Below are 18,922 nucleotides of genomic sequence, written 5' to 3' on the forward strand. Positions count from 1 at the left end.
ACAAGCTTGCTCCATCTTCCATGTGACAGCCCTTGAGATATTTGAAGATGGCTCTCATATCTCCTCTCACGTTTTCTCTCCCCCTGGCTAAACATGCCCAGCTCCCTCAAATGTTCCTCCTAAGGCTAGGTTTCCAGACCCAACATCATCTTGGTCGCCCTCCTCTGCACACGCCTCTTGCATCTGTTCCAATAACTCTTGTGTATGAAGCATCAAATCCCAAATCCTTCCAACATTTGGTGAAGCAGGCCAAACTGGTCTCTCCCCCCCCCCCTCATTTATCTGCCCCGAATGGCATGTCTATTTGTATGCGGCCCCAGTCAGAAATTGCCACCACATTTGGACTGGACACTGGTTAGGGAAGTTTGTAACCAGCTGAGGATCTTTCCCGCACTGAGCTTTGTGTAACGCAGAGAGGGCCAATGCTGTGCTCTCCAGAGGAGGTTGGACTCCCTCCCTCGTCAATCCCAGCCAGCAAGGCCAATGGTTAGAGATGATGGGCTCCAACAGTATCTGCAGGGCACCGTGTCTTCTCCAGGTCAAGGCAGATGGGCTCCTGTATCTGTCAGTCAATAATAATAATAATAATAATAATAATAATAATAATAATAATAATTTATTACTACCCTTCCCATCCAGTTCGGTTTCCCCAGCCACTCTGGGGGGGCTCCCAAACAGATTAAAAACAGAATAAAACCCCAAACATTAAAAACTTCCCTAAACAGGGCTGCCTTCAGATGTCTTCTAAAAGTCAGATAGTTGTTTATTTCCTTGACATCTGATGGGAGGGCGTTCCACAGGGTGGGTGCCACCACCAAGAAGGCCTTCTGCCTGGTTCCCTGTAACCCCATTTCTCACAGGGAGGGAACCACCAGGTCCTCGGATCTGGACCTCAGTGTCCGGGTAGATCGATGGGGGTGGAGACGCTCCTTCAGGAATACTGGGCTGAGGCCGTTTAGGGTTTTAAAGGTCAGCACTAACACTTTGAATTGTGCTCGGAAACGTACTGGGAGCCAAGACCGGTGTTATATGGTCTCAGTAGCCACTCCCAGTCACCAGTCTAGCTGCCGCATTCTGGAATAGTTGCAGTTTCCGGGTCACCTTCAAAGGTAGCCCCACGTAGAGCACATTGCAGGAGTCCAAACAGGAGATAACCAGAGCATGCGCCACTCTGGCAAGACAGTCTGCGGGCAGGGAGGGTCTCATCCTGCGTACCAGATGGAGCTGGTAGCCGGCTGCCCTGGACACAGAATTGACCTGCAAGCTGCTGCTTCTACAGTCGTACAGTCGCAAAACCAGTCGCTGGGGAGACCATCGTCAAAGTTTTGCTGTTTAAATGGATGGAAGGGATGGAGGGAGATAAAGGAATAAAGAATGCAGGAGGGGAAAACAGGGAGAGGTAGAGAAGGGGAGCAGAGAAGCGAGTTTCTGCTTTCCCAGCTGCTCTGGGCCAGGGCCTCGTGCTTTAGGTTTTAGGGAGATGGGAGTTTATATATAGCACACCTTGGCCAGCGAGAACAGAACATCACCTGCCCGGGCTTTTTCAGCGCGCTCAGCAATAGCGACCCGAGGCTGACCTGCCGCTGCCACACTTCCTGTGCCACCGCCGTTTGTTAAAACTGTTCTGCAGGGGCTCAGCTACAAAGGCCGGAGAGCAGGTCTTGTTTCTTCAGGCCCTTTGCCGAGATGGCGCTTGTGTGTGTGTGTGTGTGTGTTTTCTCTCTCCTTTGATCTCTCTGACCTTCTGACGCCGTGTTCTTCCGTGTCCCCGTTTGACCTCCAGGTGCGCACAGATGCCTCGGAGGTGGGAGCCAAGGAGAAGGCTTTGCACTTCCAGCAATCCTCCCACCCCCTTTTTCTATTTTTAAAGAGATTAATGAGCGTTCTCTGGGAGAGAATGTGGGATGGAAGGGCCCCCATGAGGGAGGCTGGAGATCTCAGATTTCTTTGGGTGCGGGGGGGGGGGGGAGAGGAAAAAAAACAACCCAATAGCATTGCAATGCGAATGGGGTCGGTATTTAGGCTGCCTCTGGGGATACTCATCTCGTTCCCCCAAAAGTAGTGTTTGCAACCCTGGTGCTCTCCAAGTGTTTTGGACTTCACCGCCAGATAGCACAGCCATATTGTTGTGAGGTGTGTTTTTCTTTTGGGGGGTGGGGGGGATCAGTTCGGATGATGCCCTGAGTCCCTTCTAATTATCATGGTCCTCTACCCTGCGATTCCTGCCTTGCAACAGATTAGATCAGGGGTAGGCAACCTAAGGCCCGTGGGCCGGATGCGGCCCAATCTCCTTCTCAATCCGGCCCACGGAGAGTCCGGGAATCAGAGTGTTTTTACATGAGTAAAATGTGTCCTTTTATTTAAAATGCACCTCTGGGTTATTTGTGGGGCATAGGAATTTGTTCAATTTTTTTTCCAAAATATAGTCCGGCCCCCCACATGGTCTGAGGGACAGTTGACCGGCCCATGGCTGAAAAAGGTTTCTGACCCCTGGATTAGATAATACGACCCCTTGGGTCCCTTCCAACTCTACGGTTCTACAGTTCGATGACTAAGACGGTCTCAGGCTCACCTAAAGGGTGCTGACCCTTTTGAGGCAAAGGTGCAAGCGCAGCAACAGGGGGGTAGGAAGAAAAAACTTGGGGGGGGCAGACTTGTGTGTGCTGGAGAATGCAGAGAGGCCTGGGGGGGATAAGGAGGGGAGTTTGCATAGTGCAATGAGGGGCTGCAGAGGGCAGAGTTCTAATGAGCCCCCCAATTTGCAAAAGGGGAGGGGAGAGGGGATAGTGACCTACCTTTCATGCACGATGGAGATCAAGGAGTCGAATCCCTTTATCTTTCCAAAGCACAGAAGAAGCTGCCTTTTCATTTATGAACCAATTTATTTATGACCCTCTTCTTCAGCCAAAAAGGCTCCCAGAGAGGCTTACAAAATATCGTTCAGAAAAACAGCAAGACGGCCCCCCCTGCCCGCAGGCTCACAATCTGAAAGACGCAGCACAGAAAGGAAGTGCCTGCGCCGGCCATGGCCAGCCGGCGGCTGCCGCGGACTACGACACCCATCAGCCTCAGCTCCACGTAGCCAGGCTGGCTGACGAGAGCGGCTGTCCAAAAGCAGAGGGGAGGGGGGCATGTGGCCAGGTGAAAGGCCGGCCTGCTCTGACGGGCAGCAGCTCTCCAGCCTCTCAGGGCCAGAATGGTCTCCGCTGCTGCCCATCACAGGATTCCCTTGAAGTGGGGGTGTTGGTGCATGGGCTCCCCCACTGAGCGACAGGGCGCCCCCTCCATCGAGGGACACTGGGCGCCGCCTCTGCCCCTCAACGAGCCAGGTTGAAATGAGAGCGGGGAATCTCAAGCAGGCAGGGGGACGCCAACCACAAAACAGGCACCCAAAGAAAGCCCTCTCACCCCCCAGCCAGGCTGGAAGGGGGGCTCTTTTATTTTATGGGGCTGCGGAGCTGGTTCTGCCACTTCTTGTGGTCCTTGTGAGATGGAGCCCTCCTTGCCCGAGCTCAGTTTATGAGGGCGCTTCCTTGGAACTGTGTGCCGGCCTTTGGTACCTCCGTTGTCCTCCTCTCCATCTTTTTAATCTGCAGCCTCAAGGCTAGACTACACCACTGCCTGCTCCAGGCCGGACAGCCCTTGAAGGAACTGCCTTTTTAAAAAAACAAAGCACTGTATATACTTGAGTATAAGCCTAGTTTTTCAGCACATTTTTTGTGCTGAAAAAGCTGCCCTCGGCTTATACTTGAGTGAGGCGGGCGGTGGGGGCGGCGAGAAAGAAGCCCTTTCTCTGCGCTCGTGCCGCCACCCGCTCTCCCCAGTCAATCATTCCTTAAGAAGCGTACAAGAACGGCGGTTCTTTACTCTCCCCAGGCAGCTTGTTCCATTCCTTAACTGCTCGCATAAATGCAAACTTGGCAAAGGAGGAAGAGGAAGGAGCAGCCCAAAGGGCTGCTTTCGGGCTGCTCGTTCCTCCTCCTCCTCCACAGCGGCAAAGGTGAACCGGCTTATACTCGAGTCAATAACCTTTCCCAGGTTTTTGTGGGAAAATTAGGTGCCTCGGTTTATATTCGGGTCGGCTTATATTCGGGTATATGCGGTATTATCTGCCATCCTGGGCTCCTTGAGGCGGAAGGGAGGATATAAATTCAATAATAATAATAATAATAATAATAATAATAATAATAATAATAATAATAGCGTTCCAGCCCAGCACCCTGTTCTCACAGTGGCCAACCAGGTGCCTTGATGGGAGACCCCGAGCAGGATTCGAATACAAGATCAATACTCTCCCCTCCTGTGGCTTCCAGCAACTAGGATTCAGAAGCATGGCAGAATCCTAGAGCAGAGCCAGCCTGGCTAGTGGCCATTGATACCCCCCCCCCTCTCTCTCTGTCTGCTGCCCTATTCCCAGCCAGGCCTGTGGTGTGTGTGTGTGTCTATCTAGCTCAATATTGTTTGCACTGGCTGGCAGCAGCTTCTCCAAGGGTTTCAGGCTTCTCTCTTAGACCCCAGTGAGGATCGAAGTCCAGGCCTTCTGCAGGCACAGCAAATGCCTGCAGCTACAGCCGTTCCCCTTAATGCATCTCAAGGTTCTAGTCCTCATGCTTCCGAAGGGCTGGTTGACACAGGAAGCCGTGGCTCTGCACTGTGGGCACGGGTGGCAGCTGTGCCCCAGAGAGCTTCTCCCACCCCTCCCCAGAGATGCTGTTGGGAGCTGAACTCAGTCCCTTTGGCTCTACCACAGAGCTGGGTCTCCCAGGGCAAAGCACCCCCGGCCCCCTCTCTTCTGCAAGCAGGGAAGCCCCCACATGGACTCTCTGCGGCCAGATTGGTGAGGCCGCAGAGCAGGAGCTGTTGGTGTGGGCGCCTCTTGCAGATGCAAGAAACTGAAAAGGGGCTTAGGAGAAGCTCAGCAAAGAGGCGACTTTATCCATGGGCTCCGTTGCAAAGCCCTTCTATCCAGGCCATGGGGTCATCCACCAGCTGGGAGCCTCCCTCAGTGGATCCAGGAAAGCAGCAGGAAGAGGGACATCCCCCCCCCTATTCAAAATCCTTAGAAGAAGCCAGAAGCCGGCAGATGATGTCATTAGTGCAAATTAACATTTATAATGGTACGTTCTTTAATAGCATTTAAATAAGGCTTTGAATAATTACACGCACTAAAAACTAACATTCCAGAACCGCTTTCCTTCCCCCCGCGTGGAAGATGGGCCCAGGCGCCTTTCCTTATGCCGTGAGAAGTCCAAATCTGAGCTATTACATTCAAGAAGAAGTGACTTGGGGCGGGGGGGGGGCAGTGTGTGGGAAGAAACACCCCGTTGTCGTTTTGAGAAGTTTCCTTACTGTTTGCAAAGCCGCCTTGGTCCTTCTGGGTGAGCAAAAGAGGAAATGCAGCAGATGAAAATGGGACACCCCCCCCACCAGCAATGGAAAGGAAGCCGCAACACCCCCCAACCCAACCCACCCCCCAAAAATCCCCACCTGGAACTCCTCGCACTCATGACCTCGGAGTAAAGGGAGGAACAAAAAAGCAACAGAAGATCAACATGGAAAGGAAGGTTGCCGAAGAAGGAGGAAGAAGAAGAAGTGTGGCTTCAGGTATTCCTTAAAAGCTACACACAGGCAGGAAAGGGGGAAAGTAGCAGCAAACGAAACAATAAGAAACTGCCCCATCCTGCAGAACCAGGAAGAAGTCTGTCTTTTGTCCTCCGTGAATCCAATCTAAGCTGGATATGTTTTTTTTAAAAAAAAAGATTCCAAAAAGGGGAGTGGGAGGGAGAGGGGCTTGGGGTGGTGGTGAGCCAAGGCTCAAGTCTGAAATTGGGGTGGGGTGGGGTGGGGAGAGAGGCCGACCCTCAGAAGAACTTGTCGTCGATCCGGAAGTGCGGCCGCGTGACATCGTCCGGGTTGATGAAGACGGAGATGGACTTGCCCGGGTTCTCGGTGACCAGCTGCTGGAGCTTTTTGGCCAGCCGGTCGTCCGGCTGGCTGGGGTCCCCGCCGTCCGACTGCGGGGAGGGGATGCTGGTGGTGCTGCCCCTCCGCTGGAGCTCCAGCGTCAGCCGGTTGGCGGCCTTGACGTGCTCGATGGCAGTCCGGAGGTGCTCGGCCGGGTCCGAGCGCACCGAGGAGAGCTTGCGGGCGTGGAGCATGGCCGTCTCCTCGGAGAGGTGCTCCAGCATGTTGCACTGGGGGATGAAGTAGTTGGGGCACATCTTGTTCACCAGGCAGTGCTGCAGGTCGTCAATGAGGCCCAGGAGGAAGTGGGCCGCGTAGTCCTCCTGCGCCAGGTAGCTGGCGGGTAGCCGGTCGCAGGCCCAGAGCATCATGCTGCGCAGGTGGTAGGGGCTGATGGCCTTGGGGCGCGAGAGGAGCTTGATGATGATGGCCTTGCACGCCTGGTAGGCCTGCATGAGGCTGCCGGAGATGCACTTTTTCAGCTGGACCTCGCTGCGGGCGAAGGACAGCCTCCACTCGTTGTCCTTCCGCCCTTTGTAGGAGCAGGCGGGGACCAGGTAGAAGCCGCTGATGACCTCCTCCTCGGTGATCTTCCCGTCCCAGAAGTGGTTCTCCATCAGCCAGCTCTGGGCCACGGCCGGCCAACCTTTGAAGGACACGACGGGGACAATGTCGTAGAGCATGCGGCTGCTGCCCACCCCCAGGATGATGGAGATGATGGTCCCGTTCTTCTCCACCTTCTCCACCCTGGGCATCCCCCTCTGGGGCTTCTTCTGGATCTCGGACAGGACCACGCTGATGGAGTCGTGGAACCAGTCGGCCACCTTGGTGGGGGAGAAGAAGTAGTTGGTGGCCCCGTTGATGTGGTCCACGATGGTGCAGCAGTCCTTCCACTTGCTGATGGTGCCCTCGTCAAAGAGCCGCAGGCTCAGCCACGAGTGGCACAGGGCCGAGTGGCGCATGTCCAGGGTGACGGGCTGGTTGCGGTCGTGGAGCTTCAGCGCCGGCACCAGGAGGGTGAAGTCCATGTCGTAGTCGGTGCCGCGGGCGTAGATGTTCAGGTCGTCCAAGTCCAGGTCCACCACGCCTTCCCGGACGCCCCCAGAGAGGAGCAAGTACTCATTGGCAACCGGGAGCTTTTGGTCAAGTTTCTGCACCATGCCTGCAAAGAGAAAGGAGGAGAAGTTCAGAAAGAGGAGAGCAGGGTGTCCTCAGACTCATCGGTTTGCTACAAGATGGCAGCGGAAAGACCTTATGCTTTTCAAGAGCTCACCCTTGTAGGGAGAATTAAAATATGTAATGGAAAAGGAAGTAATAGAATGCACCACGGAAAGGGGAGTCAATATTAATTGTGTATTTTTTTATTTGAAATGTTATTGTTTCAAGTCTAAATAAAAATGAATTTAAAAGGGAGAGAGAGTTAACCCTTATGCTGGAGAGGGTGCGTGCCTAAAGGCACATTCCTCCACATGGGGTGGGAATGTCTTCCGCTCAAAGGTTTCTGGACCCAGTTTTTTCCCACTCTCATCCATCATTAAGGTGGCAACATCTTCACCTAATCCCATGTCAATGGGGAATGGTAGCAATCTAAGCGTTAAGCACAGAGAGTTACAGTCATCGTACAATTGGCGTATTCTGCTGCAATGTCTATAGGGATATTAGATCTTGCCTTATCTCGCCCGTGCTTTCTCTACAGTTGGGGAAGTCGGGTGGCTTTTACGTCTGTGTTTTTTCATGGCAAATTCCAGTCCTACGATCCAGCCAAGATCCTTGCTGTAGTCCTCAAAACTAGGTCACCATTATTAAAGGGAATATGAGCTCCAAGTTCCTATCGCCTGTATTTTTAAACTATTTACAGATTCATAGAATTGTAGTCCATCCCCTGCAACGCAGGAATTGCAGCTTTAGTATGTCTTAAATGATCACGGTCAACTTTTTTTTTTTTGGATAATTTTATCGTTTTATCCCTTTTGGTAAACCGCTTTTATACAGCGGTGTGCAAATTTTATACAACAAATAAATAATTGGCAGCGTTGGGGAACCTCTGGCCTGCTGGCCAAATTACGCCATAGAGATGGGTGCTGGTCTGGACTGCATGCTTGGTTCATTTCGGCAGGTGATGGCATTAGTTCAGGGGGTACGCACCAGATCTATGAGATCAATCTGTCTCTCTTCCCCGGAGGCACTCTAGCCCCATTTACCCCCCCCCCCCCGGAAAAGTCCAAATGAGAACACAGCAACACACCCTCATCTCACAGCGGCCAACCATTATGGGAAACCCACAGGCAGGGTTCAAACACAACAGCAACATCCTCGCCTCATGCAGTTTCTACCAAGTGGCATTCAGAAGAATTTGCTGCCTCCGACAGGGGAGCGAGAACCCAGCCCTGAGAGTTAGGAACCTTTCTCTCCTCTTTTAAAGCCATCCAAGCTGTGGGTTAAACCACAGAGCCTAGGGCTTGCCGATCGGAAGGTCGGTGGTTCGAATCCCTACGATGGGCTGTGCTCCCGTTGCTCGGTCCCAGCTTCTGCCCACCTAGCAGTTCGAAAGCACGTCAAAGTGCAAGTAGATAAATAGGTACCACTCTGGCGGGAAGGTAAGTGGCGTTTCCGTGTGCTGCTCTGGTTCGCCAGAAGCGGCTTAGTCCTGGTGGCCACATGACCCGGAAGCTGTACGCCGGCTCCCTCGGCCAGTAAAGCGAGATGAGCACCGCAACCCCAGAGTCGTCCGCGACTGGACCTAATGGTCAGGGGTCCCTTTACCTTTACCTTAAGCTGGTGGACATCGCTGTCTGTTTCTTCACACGGTGCCTAGTTAAACTCTGGAACTCCCTCCTGCAGGAGGCAGTGGTGGCTGCCAACCTAGATGGCTTTAAAGGGGGATTAGAGAAATTTGGCCACCTCGTGAGAAGAGAAGACTCCCTGGAAAAGACCCTGATGTTGGGAAAGATGGGGGGCACAAGGAGAAGGGGACGACAGAGGATGAGATGGTTGGACAGTGTTCTCGAAGCTACCAACATGAGTTTGGCCAAACTGTGGGAGGCAGTGGAAGACAGGAGTGCCTGGCGTGCTCTGGTCCATGGGGTCACGAAGAGTCGGACACGACTGAACGACTGAACAACAACAGAGAAATTCATGGAGGAGGTGGCTGCCAAGGGCTCCCAGCCAGGGTGGCTGTGTTCTGGCTCCACAGTCAGAGGCAGTGATGCTTCTGAATCCCAGTTGCTGGAAACTGCAGGAGGGGTGTGTGTCGCTCTTGTGTTTGAATCTTGAACCTTTGGAGCATCTGGTTGGCCCCTGTGAGAAGAGGATGCTGGACTCAATGGGCCACTGGCCTGATTCCAGCAGGCTCTCCTGATGTTCACAGAGGACCAATAACACAACTGTGCGTTCTTCCTAAGGCGCTGCCACCGCCAGCCTCCTCTCTCCCATTCACGTGCTCAGAGAATCAAAAGTGGAGAGTCTGAAAAGCTTGTCAAGAAATCCACCCGCAGAGCTGGCGCTTTGATCATCTGGGACACTTCCCCGCCCTGCTTTTTTCAATTTGCAGGGAATTAAATCTTCGAAACCAGGGCGGTTTCAGGCTCGGAGCTCCGCGATCGATCGCAGGCACCCGACTCCAGAGGCCAAGGCCACATGTCGGTTGCATTTAAAACCTGCTCTCTCCCCAACCCATTGACCTCAACTATTTTCTGCAGAAGATTGCCTTACAGGGCGCCACGACCTTGCCGCCCCCCCCTTTGTCCTCTTGGACAACTTCTGCCGGCTTTTTAACCAGAGCACAGAGCACCAGATTGGTGTGCGGAAAGTCCCAGGTTCAAACGCTCCCAGCAGCATCTGCAGGAAGGAGATGGGAGAAGAAATCTCCCCCTTCTGACCCTGCAATTCTATGATTCAAGGTGAGATGTTTTTTTTGCCCCCTCCAGAGTAACTCGGAAATGACTATTGAAATCTGTTGCTTGGGAGAGTCAGCCTTGCACCTACATGAGAGCAGTGCACATTCAGTGCATAGTAATAATTATTATTATTATTATTTATTGTTTATACCCTGCCCATCTGTCTGGGTTTCCCCACTCTGGGCAGCTTCCAGCAAAATATTAAAACACAAATATTAAAATTGCCTTTTGAGACTACGTGTATGTGAAAAACCCTGCACAAAGGTGTGGGTTGTCAGGCGACAGATCAAGTTTCTAGTCCCTCTTGATAGGTGAGGTATCAAATTAATCGAAGCTTCCCCAGGCCGCTTAGATGGAGGGGTGGGTCTATTCTAGTGCCTTCTCTCTCCTCTGCCTAACTCATCTCGAACTGGAAACAGAGATTGGCGTGTGCCCCTCACCTCTCTCTCCCCCCCCCATCCTGAAAGCGTATCAATGCACAGACAAACCAGCCCAATACAAATGCCACAAGGGCAGAGACCACAATTCACAGCCAACTGCATTTTGGAAGTGTTGCGCCACGAGCCAGACAACTGCAGTTTCAAATTAAATTGGAAATATTAATTTATGTTGCTGCAATTTTGCTTGTGCATCTTGCAACAGAATCATTGGGTTGTTTCTTGGCCCTGTCTACATGGCTTTGCGATTTAATTATTTCTTCAAATTTATACATTGCTAAGACTGCAACAAAGACAAACCCCAAAGCAGTTTAAGAAACCACAAAATCGAGAAAAAACGGCAAGAGAACTTTTCGTATGTTGCTTTCCTCTGTTTATTACTTTCCTCCTTGTTCTGGGACTGAAAACACTCAACGAAGAAGAGACTATAAATACTGCAAATGGATTAATACATGGGGGGGGGCAGGAGGGTTTTGGTTTCTCTGGAATGTCAGCCTTCCAGGTTAAAAAAAAAACCACACCAAAAGTCCTCTACGGAAAAGCAGAACTTGGAAGGGGAGGGGAAAGGCACCCCGAAATTTCCCACACAAGAGCAGTGTAGGAGAAAAGGGGGAAACAGGCAGGAAGGCAGAAAGGACTCCTTTCTAGGTTCTTACATCACTGCCTTGGGTTTTTTTTTTTTAAGTGCTGTTAAATAAACATGCCTCAAGAAAAAAAGAGAGCCCTATGGGATGGTTTGAAGTTATTTTGGGGAAACTATTTTTAAAATCACATGCCCAACGAATGTGACGCTCCGCTCCCTGCCGGAGATTTGAAAAGATGCAACAAAGGGAGCACTAACACTTGGGCCGGGGTGGGGGGTGGGATCCTGCCAGCATCTTCCTCCCAGCCCTCAAACCCCTGTGTCCCAAACACACACACACACACACACACACACCCCTCCTGTTCCCACCAAATTGTTCCATTCAGGGGGAGTCAGCAATTTTGCAGTTATTATTTTTCCTAAAATAGCAAATGCTGTTCATGGTCTACCTTTTTATAAAATAAAATAAACAAAATCTTTATTAAGCCCCATTAAGCAGAATACGCAATGCAAAGCCAAGCACAGACAGCCTGTTATTTTAGGACAAATAGCAACCTTTGCATCTGAAGGGAGGGAGGGAGGAAGAGTTGGGACCAGACCTTCCCCCTTGGCACTGGACCCTCCTGTGTTTTAGGAGGTCAGAAAGCTGTGCAATACTTTGCAGCCACGCCAGGGGACCAGTTTAAAGCAAGCAGAATATTTCTCTTGCAGCCTGGTGCCTTATGAGGAACGGTTGAGAAAGTTGGGCGTGTTTAGCCTGCAGAAGAGGAGACCGAGAGGAAAGTTGAGAGCCATCTTCAAATATCCCAAGGGCTGTCACACGGAAGAAAGAACAAGCTTGCCTTCTCCTCCTCTGGAGGGCAGGACTCGAACCAAGGGCTTCAAGTTGCAAAGAAAAGAGATTCAGGAAGAACTTTCTGGCGGTAAGAGCTGTTCCACAGTGGAACCGTCTCCCTCGGGAGATGGTGGAATCTCCTTCCTTTTTTAAAAAATAAATATTTTTATTAAAGATTTTCTTGATTTACAAAGGTAGTGCAATGTCTCTCTCGTATTTTTCCGTATAACATTTTCACAAATCAGTTTTTGTTGTTGAGACATTAGGAAGAAAAGGGGGAGAGAGGTGGGTGGGATGGGGGGATAGGTGGGGTGGGGTGAAATCTCCTTCCTTGCAGCAGAGGTTGGACGACCTTCTGCCAGGGAGTCTTTAGCTGAGATTCCTGCCTTGCAGGGGGTTGGGCCAGATGACCCCGGGAGGTCCCTTCCAACTCTGCAATTCTACGCTAGGCTTTAGACATGCAGCAGAACCGAGCCAGGAGGGTTTGTTTTTGGTGGTGGACACTATTTCAGGCCACAGACTGAAGTTTGGCATATTTGAATGCTTGTTGCAAGAGGGGGTGGAAACCAAAGCTATCTGTATCCCAAAACCGAACACCATCAAGCCTGTTTTTCTTCCTGACACAGAGCTCTCCTCTCTTCATGGAATTTCTCGTATGCACACCCAACCCACCATGTACAGTGGTACCTCTGGTTGCAAACATGATCCGTTCCGGGGTGTCGTTCGCACTCCGGAAAGTCCGCAACCAGAGCGGCGCTTTTGCGCATGTGCGAAGTGCGCAGAACTCTTCTGCACATGGCGAAACCCGGAAGTAAACTCTTCCGGGTTTGCCGCATTCTTAACCCGAAAAAAAACATGAAGTGTTTGCAAGAAGAGGTATGGCTGTTTGTCTGGGCACCTAAATTTAATTGTCACACACAAATGGTGGAGAGAGCTGTCAAGGAGGTGACAAAAGCAAGCCAGAATGCGACCGTGAGCAACTATAAAGACATCAACGGAGAATCGGGCCAAATACCCAAAACAAGAATCAATGAAGGATTTTGTACCAAAATAGTTCACATTCACAGCTTTATTTTTTAAAATTTGTTCTTAAATGTAACTTTACATGTCATTAGTATTAAGTTAGGTAAAGGTACCCCGACCGTTAGGTCATAATAAGAGTTGGTATTCAATATTCACATATCCAGTTGCTTACATCTAGAAATAATAATTCTCGTGGGATCACGTGAGTCACATTTACATGTCAACACTATCACCATTAAAAGGTGTTTTTTTTTAAAGTACAGTACTGGTTTTTGTTGTATCAATTTGTATTCTGCATCTTTTATTCTTCTTTTTAAAAATGCAATTCCCGCAACATAAAGCTGAATTGGTCATGAAGTGACGGAAATAGCTGTTTACTTGGCCGTTTTCCTATGTCGCGATGGCTGAACTTTCAATTCAGTGGAGGAGGGTCAAGATATTAACTGATATGCATGAATGTTTAGATGTAGCTATCAATCCCGACTGTAGTAAGATAAGACCTTTGGAGCAGGCATTTAAAAATAAAAATAAAATTATGAACCACCCTAATGGGCAGCACTCAGGTCTCCCTCTCCCCAACCTTCCATCACGCCACAGGGGCTACTCTCCCCCCAAATCCTGAATTTGCACCTCAACCACAGATCTGGTCCTAGAATCCTAGAATCCTAGAGTTGGAAGAGACCCCAAGGGCCATCCAGTCCAACCCCCCGCCAAGCAGGAAACACCATCAAAGCATTCCTGACAGATGGCTCTTTGGGATTGCCAAAGAGAAGAAGACAGTCCCTTCTTTAAACAAGACCATGGGGCATCTGCAGAAGTCCCACCAGGCCCCTTCCTCTGCCCCGGCTGCAACAAAACATGTCTCTCCCGCATTGGTCTCTATGGCCACGGCAGGCGCTGCAAACTTCCAACGGTTTGCCTTCTCTCCTCCACTGTCTCCTGAGACAGATGCCAACCATGATTGCTGCCACCGCTGTCTCCTGTCTCTCATCCAGCAAGACAGTTGTTAAACACCTGAGCTCAATGAGACCCAGCAAAAACCCAAACAAAAGGGCATTTTTACAGATCAGAAACCTAGAGCGGCCGTCCCTAAACTTCCCAACCCGCAAGCCACGGCAACCAGGTGCGGTCCAGGGCAGGAATCGGCCGCTGCCCTTCCGTTTTCAGCCAGATGGTGGTGCCAAGAGTCCAATTTGCATTCTGCACTGACCAAGGAAAAGGAGGTTCTGCAGGAATTGGACACGGGAGGATGCAGTTTGGTGCCCAAACGCAGGAGACCCAAAGAAGCAAGTGGCAGAGCCAGGCAGGCAGAAACACCAGACCCTCGACCGCCAGGCAACTCTTCCCCTTGACAGGGATCCTGCCTGCAATGGAATCAGCTTCCCACGATCACCTCCCAGCAACAGCCTTAACTACGGAGCAAACATCTGCACAGCTTGAGCCAGTGTTACTCCTGACTAGAGATGTGAAGGCCCGGGAAAAAAAACTGGAAAAATTCAGGGGGGAAACGTTTCCCCCCATTTTTTCCCTGAAGCCTTTTTTGTTTTTTTCCGAAAAATTGGAAAAATTGAAAAAAGAAAAAATTGATTATGGAATGTTTTATTTTAACATGATGAATAAATTTATTTTAAGATAAGCCATTTCTAAAAAACTAATCTGGCCCCAGTTGAAGTTTATTTCCTGGGGTAAGGTAAAGGTGAAGGGACCCCTGACCATTAGGTCCATTTGCAGACGACTTTGGGGTTGCAGCGCTCATTTCACTTTACTGGCTGAGGGAGCCGTCATACAGCTTCCGGGTCTGACTAAGCTGCTTCTGGTGAACCAGAGCAGCGCACGGAAACGCCAATTACCTTCCCGCCAGAGTGGTACCTATTTATCTACTTGCACTTTGACGTGCTTTCAAACTGCTAGGTGGGCAGGAGCTGGGACTGAACAACGGGAGCTCATCCTGTAGCGGGGATTTGAACCGCCGACCTTCCGATTGGCAAGCCCTGAAGCTCAACAACTTCAATCCTTAAAAAAAGGTCAACAACTTTGGTCGGTCGGCCCTCATGCATGTTCACTTCGTCAAATCTGGCCCTCTGAAAAAAGTTTGGGCACCCCTGCCCTGGGTGAAATGGAGCAGGGAGTATATCCCCTTCTAAAGCTCTGCTCCTCTTTTCAATGTCTCCAGCCATTTGCTCCCATTGAAGCAACATCAGCCAGTCATTCTGTGCCATGATATCCATAACAAAGGAACGCTGTCCAGTCGCCTTAACCATTGTTACAGAAATTAGGGGGGGGTCACCTAAGCAAAGTCTCCTCCTAGTAAACTCATTTGGGGTATGGAGTGATGCCCTTAAGGGGACCCATCTCTCTGCCATGATCCAGTAGGCGAGAGACCACATACACAGGGAAATGCCTCAGCAGGTAATCTCTGGGTGCTTCAGGAAGCCACTGGGCTAATATCCCTCAACCAGAATCCCATTGTTCTCTCCCAGATAAGTGCTCAAGGTATCCTTGCCAATACTTAACACCCATTCACATTTGCTCAGGGCTATCTCCCTGATATTGCTCTGTTTTCCCCATATGTTAATCTTGGTTTTCCTATATGCTAATCATATATAACCCTCCCCTTTCGTGATGTAGTGATGATGTTTTAGTGATGTAGTAATGATGTTTCCAAACTGTATTCTGGGATATGATAGGAGTTTTAAAAGTTCTTGTAACACTGTTCTGGGTGTGCAGTTTGACTGTAACCTATTGCGCAATAAACCCTGTCTTGTCCTTGCTCCAGTGGCTGGACTTCTTTTATTTAACTCCGCAGAAACCAGTGGGCTTATCCCCAAGGGCCAGGTGCCTGGGCAGTTCCACACACATTTTCCGTTTACACCATAATTACATTTTTTTTAAGTCTGTGTGTAAGAACAAGAAATGATGAATCAGGCCTGTTCTCATGATGCTCACGGTGCCCAAGAGCACTTTCCTCTCCTCCACCCTAACTACTTGGAACAGGACTCTGCATAACTTTAGAAAGAGTTTGAAGACCACATGGAAACCCTGATAAAATGAAAGGGGGGGAGTCTGCAGTACTGGGGCGGCCACTAGAGGGCAGGCCTCCCCTGGGATTAGACAACATTGCCATAAAAATATATATCATATTTTTCAATGAATGACATGCCCCCATGTATAATTTCTAGCCTCCATTCTAATGCAGGTAGGCAGAAGGAGCAGGTTAATTTTGGGGGACTCAAAATTAAGAAAATGGGGGGGGGGAGATTGTCCCTGTGTATAAGACTACCCCCCTTTTTTAACACAATTTTTTAGTAAAAAACTTTAGTCTTATACGGTACAAGGAAAAGTACGGTCTATTTCTGCATGTGGGGAGCCTTCTCTTTTGCACCCTCAGGGTTCTTTATTGTAGAAGTTCAGCAACTAAAGCAAAATGTTTTGACATTTCCTAAATATGCTGGTTGGCAAATGAAAGGTTTGCATCAATACTTATTTACAAATCCATTTTTAAGGGGGGGGGGACACCACCAGACGCCACAGAAAAGAATAAAAAGTATAAAAAAGAGAAGCTGCCTGCAGTTTTGAAGTCTAATGGAAGGCCAGATCCCTTAGAGAGGAAAGGGAAGGAGGGTCAAAGCTAAATAAATTATAATTATTATTAGGAATAATAGGAATAATTTATTATTGGCCAAGTACATTTTCCAACATACTTGGAATTTGTTTCGGCTACATTGCAATGTAAACATACAGACACTGTTCCTCTCACAATACAAAGAAGCAAAGAAACCCCACCCATAATTTACCTCCCCTTCAGGGAAAAACTATTATTATTATTATTATTATTATTATTATTATTATTATTATTATTATTATTAAGACACCACAGGCTCCGCTGACCTCCACTCCAAGGAAACTGAACCCTGGGTAAGCGCCTTGAGCCCCTGGTGCCTCTCACCGCTCAGAGATTGGGGTGGTTTGTAACGGTGCAAAGATTAAGGATGCTGTAGGATTCCGGAGCTAGAAACCTCCTAGGAGGTCTGTGCTGGTGGTCCAGTCTCTTCAAGGGGAATGCGTTTGTGTCAACGCTGAGGAGTCACAGGCAAGCAATGTGACAGCAGCTTCCTAGCCTGTGGGCTTCTGGAAGTGTGGGGGCAAAGGCAGGCACTCTCCCCTCCTTCCCCGGTCAAAAGGGGAACCCTCTGTGCTTCAGATCCACCGGGAGACGGTCAGCCGGCCGCCAGGCTTGTCACTCTGTGGTCATTCACAGAAAGCCTTGGCTGACTCCAAGCGCGCTTGGATTTACAAGGCGGACGCACTGGAGAGGGAGCCAGGCCAGCCGCTGTCCCTCGCCAAGGCCAGCAGCCAAAGTGCGGGGGGGGGGGCGGACCCCAAAGGAACAGGGCCAGCAGCCAAGCAAGCGGGAAGGAAGGAAAGATCCTGCCTGGCTCAACCACACAGAGCGAGCGCAGCCCATCTACCCGGCCGCAAGGATGCCTGCTGTGAAGTCCCAAGGGGGGGCTGCCCACCCCCACTCCTGCTTGGGCTACTGCAAAGGGATGCACCATGGAATCGGCTGCAGAGAAGGAGGAAGAACCCAAACAGGAGAGGACAAAAGGCCAGGCGAGCAGCCAGCTGCCAGGCAAACGTTTCCCCATGGGCTGGGCTCACCTGCCCCTAAGCCAGGGGTCAGCAACCTTTTTCAGCCATGGGCCGGTCCACCGTCCCTCAGACCTTGTGGGGGACCGGACTATATTTTTTTGGGGGGGGGATGAACAAATTCCTATGCCCCACAAATAACCCAGAGATGCATTTTAAATAAAAGGACACATTCTATTCATGAAAAAACACGCTGATTCCCGGACCGTCCGCGGGCCGGATTGAGAAGGCGATTGGGTCGCATCCGGCCCCCAGAAGAAGAAGAAGAGTTTGGATTTGATACCCCGCTTTGGCACTACCCGAAGGAGTCTCAAAGCGGCTCACATTCTCCTTTCCCTTCCTCCCTGTGAGGTGAGTGGGGCTGAGAGACTTCAGAGAAGTGTGACTAGCCCAAGGTCACCCAGCAGCTGCATGTGGAGGAGTGGAGATGCAAACCCGGTTCCCCAGATTATGAGTCCACCGCTCTTAACCACTACAACACACTGGCTCTCTAGGCAGTCAAGTCTAGTTCGCCTCTGCTTTTTAGTCCTGTGGTTTCTCCCCTTTAAGGGTTATTTTAAGGACAGCTGGCTGGATGAGGCCAAGGGGGGTGCATCTTGTCCAGGATTCTGTCCCTACAGTGGACAACCAGATTCCCCAACAGGGAACCTGCAAGCAGGATCCGATTCAGAAGAATTGATGCCTCCGACCGCAGAAGCGGAGCCAAACCTCCCTGGCTAGTAGCCCTCTCCTCCTCCACGAATCCGTCTCCTCCTCTTTCCATGCCATCCCTGCCTCCTGCCCTTTCTGAACTTTCTTTCCGGAACAAAATTAAAAATTCTTTCCAGCAGCACCTTAGAGACCAACTAATTTTGTTCTTGGTATGAGCTTTCGTGTGCATGCACACTTCTTCAGATACCGGAGCCGCTCCTAGCTCTGTTCAGGCCTTATGGTGCATGGAGGCAGGTCTCTCTCGGGGACTCTGTGATCATCACCTCTGGCTGCGCATGAGCTCAGGGTTGGACATGGGAACCTCAGGGGGTTGGGGAACGTCCCTTGCTGTTTTTGCAAGCACATTTTCAGAACTTCCTAGCTGCACAGCCGGTGTTAGGGGGGAGGGGGGCGCCTGCCTTTCCACACCTCCCACCATCACGTGTGTCTGTGCGCACAAGCACCGTGGAATGTGCAACCGCTCTGCGGAAACCCAAGCCCTCGCCACCTGCAGGCCCCTTCCCCAGCTGCTCCCTCTTCTCGGTCCACCTGCTCGATCCAGCCCACAAAGCAGGCCCCCACCCAGGGAGAGGCAGGGCTCTCTAAACCCATTAGAGCAGATTTCACCGTGTCTAAGGCGGAGAAGGGGATTACGGACGGGGCTGGGAGGGGCAGGCGCGGATCGTGGAGCGGAGGGGCTTTGTACCAGGATCGAGGCAGTAAACCTTTAAAGCGGAACAGGGGAAAAGAAGGGTCCCTCCGTCGCCCCAATGGTGCCTCTGGTCTGGGCAATGGAGCCAGCTGCCCATTTCCCTGTTCTTGCCAGATTCCACAGCCAGTACGGCAC

At 50.7% G+C, this 18,922-nt stretch overlaps 1 protein-coding gene across 1 annotated transcript in view; it reads right to left on the bottom strand.

Annotated features, from left to right (window-relative positions):
- Positions 1-5,817: 5,817 nt before the first annotated feature.
- MB21D2 (Mab-21 domain containing 2) overlaps positions 5,818-18,922 on the bottom strand; it is a 42,055-nt gene continuing 28,950 nt past the window's right edge. The window contains exon 2 of the mRNA XM_033150936.1: positions 5,818-7,126. Within this exon, the coding sequence (XP_033006827.1) occupies positions 5,862-7,126 (1,265 nt within the window). The 3' untranslated portion in view covers positions 5,818-5,861. The remainder of the gene's footprint in view (positions 7,127-18,922) is intronic.

Source organism: Lacerta agilis, chromosome 5 (assembly GCF_009819535.1).
Source record: "Lacerta agilis isolate rLacAgi1 chromosome 5, rLacAgi1.pri, whole genome shotgun sequence".
NCBI lineage: Eukaryota > Metazoa > Chordata > Lepidosauria > Squamata > Lacertidae > Lacerta > Lacerta agilis.